This window comes from Micropterus dolomieu, unplaced genomic scaffold, assembly GCF_021292245.1.
Source record: "Micropterus dolomieu isolate WLL.071019.BEF.003 ecotype Adirondacks unplaced genomic scaffold, ASM2129224v1 contig_14466, whole genome shotgun sequence".
In the NCBI taxonomy this organism is placed as follows: Eukaryota; Metazoa; Chordata; class Actinopteri; order Centrarchiformes; family Centrarchidae; genus Micropterus; species Micropterus dolomieu.
In genome coordinates, this window is record NW_025743452.1 from 431 (window position 1) to 6201 (window position 5771).

A 5771-nucleotide genomic window follows, 5' to 3' on the forward strand; every position below is an offset into this window, starting at 1 on the left:
CTTGGGTGCTTGTTGGTATGTTTTCCGCTCTGTGGTGCAGTGTACTCATGCTAGGGGTAGCTTGTGCTCCAGTGGGTGGTGTGAATCGAAGAGTAGGTATTGGTCTGTGTGGGTTTTCTGTAAACACCAATCTGCACCTGACCAGACCTGCTCAGTAATTCAGAACATCTCAAGCAGAGGCTTTTCTATCCTTGCATCGATCGGATGACATATGAGCTGGGAAATCATTTTTTTCCAGTGTTGGGAAAGAGGTCATGATTGGCATTCAAGCATGTCACCCAGCCTCTGAAACCTTCCTGTGCATGCAGTCTCTAGAGAAACTTGCCTCACATTACAACATCCAACTAGTCCCAGAAGAGGTCTTGGTGGCTAAAAGCTTTTTGAGCAGGAAAGGGCCAGAAGCCATCCCAGACATTCTGAGTGTGTTCAAGATCCTTGATCCCATGATGTTCCCATCATTGAAGGTGATCTTACAAGTGGCCATTACCAGTCCAGTCAGTAGCTGCAGCTGTGAGAGATCGATTAGTGCTCTTTGCCGACTACATACTTGGTTGAGGCGCACCATGGACTAGCAGAGAATCAATGATCTGGCAGTGTTGTCCATTGAGAGAGACTTGATTGGAGGCCTTGATGATGACAAAGTGATTGACACATTCGCCCAACTGAAATCAAGACGCCCCACCCTTATGCTTCCTCCCCAGAAAAAATAGAAGTGCCCCCCCCCCCCCCCCCCCCCCCAACACACACACATCCTGAGGAATGGACGCTCCCTGAAACCAACGCTGGACACAGTGCCCCTCTCCCCGAAACTCCCGCTCCCCCACCCCCTGATGAATGGACGCTGGACACAGTGTGTGCGTATGGATAGATAGATAGATATAGATAGATAAATATCTATATACACAGCATATATAGTTTTAAATGTTTTAATATGTTATTTAATATAAATCAAGCATTATGTCTTTTTACCTATAATTTAAAATAGTACAAAAAATGCACCTGAATGCAGGAAATGAAGTTTAACACCCAAATTTTCCTGGGGGAGGACCCCCGGACCCCCCTTCTATATTATTAATGCTTATTATTATGTTCCTATGAGTAGAACAAGTAGCTACCAAAAGTGGGGGTGGGTGGCTTGGCTAAGCCTCCAATGTATCAACACCCTAGCAACATCATTACATATATCACTCATGGGAAGAGTCTCCAATATAAAATTGATGGTCCTACCTAAAATCAATTACCTGTTTTCAGTGTTACCCACAAAACCCTCTGCTGTCACTGGACTCAAACATTTTTGTCTTCTTCTCAAATCACAAGACGCTCTCTCACCACACGTCTTGCTAGTGTTGCATCTTGCACGATCCAGAGAACAAAATTGCTCTTGCTTGTTATTCCCGTAGACCTTAAAGAAGGTTTTTACGCGCCAACATCTGGAACATTAACACATAGCATCATAGTGTGAAAACCCAGGTGTCATGTTTACATGATGATAGGAACTGGAGCCAGTGAATGTCTGTGACTACTGCAGAGTCATTTGACCCATAAATGAATGCTGAGTAAAGCCAAATCAACCCATTCACACAGAAGACAAAGGGCACATTTTAGTGTGTGAGTGGGTGTTATATGCAATCTATTTTTCCTGGAAGACGACAGACAGACATTTTTTTCCCTGACATTTCACACTTTTTAATATTAAATAGAATTGGTCCATATTCAAATTCAGGGTCTAAGGATAGCGTGGTTGTTGGAAAGACTGGAAAGTCCTCTGAGGGAAAATTGTAATTTCAGATTTTGGGTTATATAAATAAAACTGACATAACATGACTTAACAGTTGCTGTGTATTCAATCTGGAACTTATTCTGTATTTTGTGTACAGATTCACTCTTCAAAGTCCAAGCAGTTAATAATAAACTGCTAAAACTGCTAATAAACAAGACATTTAACCCCTCGTTGCTCCAGAGGCATGTGACCTCTGACATGTATAGCAATTGTAAGTAGCTTTGGATAAAATCGTCAGCTAAATGAATAAATGTAAATATCATGTGCCATTGCTTTATATAGAAGCTTCAAACACAACAATGTAAAAATGAAACAAGAATAAACAAAAGCACTTTCATCGACTGCATTTATTACGCATCAATTAATTTTTGACAGACAGACCAAAATCAACCCTTTGTTTAATTTTGTCAAACTTGCATAAAGTTCCTACATTTCAATACAATATATTAATTGAAGAAATGATTACTGTTGACATTAGTGAGCCAAAGTCATTCATTTATTGGTATCTCTTGTTAGTGAAGATGAACAAATCTATCTAACAGAACATAAAATCAGACTTTTGCATATAATGCGTATTTTGGACATATTGAGGCCGTATATTAAAGGGTTAAAGAGCGGTTGGCATGTAAAAAAATACAATGATAAAAATATTCGCATCATGTGAGGTACACTGTTCATGTTAAACCTGCTCTGCAATATTAGAAAGCAAGAGCCAAAAGCAAAGTTGAGCAGAGAAGCAAGGTGAGGAGTGCAGGTACTGACAGCTTTTTGTCTGGTCTGTTTAGAACCAGAAAAACAAACTTTAAGAATCCTCATGTACGTGTAAAAGATTACAGACATCGGAGCAAAGACTATGAGAGAAAAAGCAATGAGTTCATAGACATTATTCACACTGGTGTCATAGCAAGCCAGCTGTATGATAGAGTAGTTGTCACAGTAGACTTGATTAATGATGTTCCCACACAGCTGTAAAGAGGAACTGAAGGATATTGTCACAAAAACACCAAATAAAGGAGGTAACCATATAACAGCAATAAGCATGGCAACCTTATTTGATGTCATATGTGCATTATACTGTAGAGGACAGCAGATAGCAAGGTATCTGTCATAAGAAATGACAGCTAAGTTGGTAAATTCTACGCCTCCATATGTATACACACAGAAAATCTGCAGGAAACAAAAGGGAGCAGAAACAGTGTGAATGTCAGAGAGAATCTGAAGCAGAAGGAATGGAAACAACCCTGTACTACCATACAGCTCATTTACAAACAGGCTGCACAGAAAAAGGTACATAGGTTCATGTAAGCTTCTGTTCAGACAGATAACCACAATGAGCAGAAGATTTACGCAAATAATTATCACATATAAAGACACAATAAAAATGAAATATAAGTATTTAAAAAGCCCGGTGTCAAAGTAGGCATCAAGTGCAAAATCAGAAACCTGTGTAGAGTTTATCATGGTTATTCTTTTGGTTCAAATCACGATAACTCTGCACAGGATGAAACTGGGTACATTACACTTTGTGGAAGAAATTGAAACAAGCATCTCCAACTTACCACTCCTTAATTTAAGTCAACATAATGGTTAGAGACACTAAAAACAGAATGGATGACATTGTGTGAATGACACTGAGTCCCACCTAACTGAACTGTAACTCTGCTTCTGCTTCTTTTAAACCTTTCAAGTCAGTGGACGCCCACAGCAGCAGACTGATGTCAGCATTAAGGGAATCACTTATTTTTAACTGATGCCTGGAGAAAGAGGGGATGTCATGTAATGATTGAATCGTTAGACTATATGGTGTGAATATTCTCAGCCATCCAGGACTCATTATCCAAGGGCTGGATTTGGTTGAAGATTCTGAAAGATGTTTCACCCTCATCTTGTGTTCAGTCTGAGTGGCAGGGAGTTCTAGCTTTTTAAGCTATGTGGGGTCGTTATCAAGTTAATGATTCCACTTGGTTCGTTAGTGCTCCTGGCCGTTAACGTTGATGGAGACACCTGAGGCCAAGACTAGACCTACTGTGGAAGGGATAAAAGTACTGCATTGTAGGTGGGGGATAAGCAGTGTTGCAGGCCTCCTCCCCCATTGAGAGATGGTTTCTCTACTTTATTGTAGATGACAATATTATAGACATCGGAGCAAAGAATATGACAGAAGCAGCAATGAGTTCATAGCCGTTATTAATTTGTTGTTTATTTGCCGTTTTTGTCACATGCCTGACTCTCTCTTTACAGCTGTGTGGGAACATCATTAATAAAGTCTACTGTGAGAACTACACCATTCTAAAACTGGCTTGCAATGACACCAGTGTAAATAATGCCCATGAACTCATTACTTTTTCTCTCTCCAATATCTATATTCTTTGTGCTTACATGAGGATTCTTAAAGTTTGTTTTTCTGGTTCTAAACAGACCAGACAAAAAGCTGTTCAACTTTCCTTTTGGGCTTGCTTTGAAATGATACAGAGCAGGTCATAGACAGTGTACCTAATATGACGCGAATATTTTTATCATTGTATTTTTTACATGCCAACTGCTCTTCAACCCTTTAATGTACGGCCTCAACATGTCCAAAATACGCATTATATGCAAAAGTCTGCTTTTACGTTCTGTAAGATAGATTTGTTCACATTAAGCAAGAAGAGAAAAGAATAAATATGGCTTGCTAATGTCAACAGTAATAATTTCTCCAGTTAACAGATTGTATCATCAGGTAGGGATTTTGTCATGCAAGTTTTATAAAAAGAAAGGATAAGTCCAGCCCAAAGGGAGTTCCCATCTCCCACAGAAAACTCTGCTCTTAACTGCTTGAAAACAGCTGGTTTGTGGTCCAGCTGTTTCCCTTTCATTACTGTGATGTCACAGGGATGAAAGCAAAATGCGTCTCAAAAAACGCTCGCCAAGTGGCTACTCCGACACGCTCTCAAAAACACCGGTGGAAAAAGAGTGAGCTGCAGCACACAGCTCTCCTCTCCCTTCCAAACACTTTCACATCTGTCTGTCTCTACATCACAAGTTGTTCCTGTGATGTAGAGACAGAGCTCAGTTAAAACTTTATGGATGAAAGATACTTTTGTTACAGATTAATAACTCACCACTCTGAAACTCTCGCTCCAGTCCATGTTGCCAAGCTGGTTGGCAACACGTATGGCTGAACCCGAGCTGTTTACTGGCTTCTCGCTGACCCGCCCTTCTCTGCTTCTGATTGGCTAGTAGTCCTTAACTAGGAACTGCGCATGCGCAACTCCCAATAAAGATCATTTAGAGACAAGATGTATCACTTCATAGCTAAAACGAAGCCTTCAACACAGGGTGAAAAGAGGAGCTGTAGCAATGTATGAAAAAAATGTGGTGTTTTTTTGAAAATGAAACCATGTAAACCTGTTCTGGTACAACCCAGAAATGGGATTTTGAACCTGAAAATGAGCAGAATACCACCTCTTTAAGCTTCTATAGGGGGAAAAAGACACTAAAATATCAAACCTCAGCATTCGCAGACAAGAATTTATCAGGTAATATTTAGAAAGCCATTTAAAATCTAGTCTAGTCTATTGAGCTTTAATGAAAGTAATAAATAATAATAAAGGGAATTGTTCTAAACTTTGAGTCTTTTTGTGATTATGTTGCTTTATCTTTTTTTTTACTATGGCTATATAAATGTTACTGAACTGCCTACCTTTTGAAGATTGTTACAAACTAGCACTTTGATGAGTGAGACTCTTCACAACAAGTACAGAATAAGTTACAGATTGAATACACTGCAACAGTGAAGTCAGGTTAAATCAGTATTATTCATGTGGCCCAAAATCACAAATTTTCCCCAGAGGTCTTCACAGTCTGTCCAACATACAACCACTCTTTCCTGACACCCTGAATTTGAATTTGAAAATTCTCTCTTTAACAAGATAATAGTTCACATCTGTCTTCTTCCAGGGCAGACAGATATTGAACATGTATCTTCTACAGAGTAGACAGCTGGACTGCT

At 39.5% G+C, this 5771-nt stretch overlaps 1 protein-coding gene across 1 annotated transcript; it reads right to left on the minus strand.

Annotated features, from left to right (window-relative positions):
• Positions 1 to 2311: 2311 nt before the first annotated feature.
• On the minus strand, positions 2312 to 3247 carry LOC123966871 (olfactory receptor 10J4-like). The gene has a single exon (XM_046042964.1). The coding sequence runs from the start codon at positions 3239 to 3241 to the stop codon at positions 2312 to 2314; it is 930 nt and encodes a 309-aa protein (XP_045898920.1). The 5' UTR covers positions 3242 to 3247.
• Positions 3248 to 5771: the final 2524 nt, after the last annotated feature.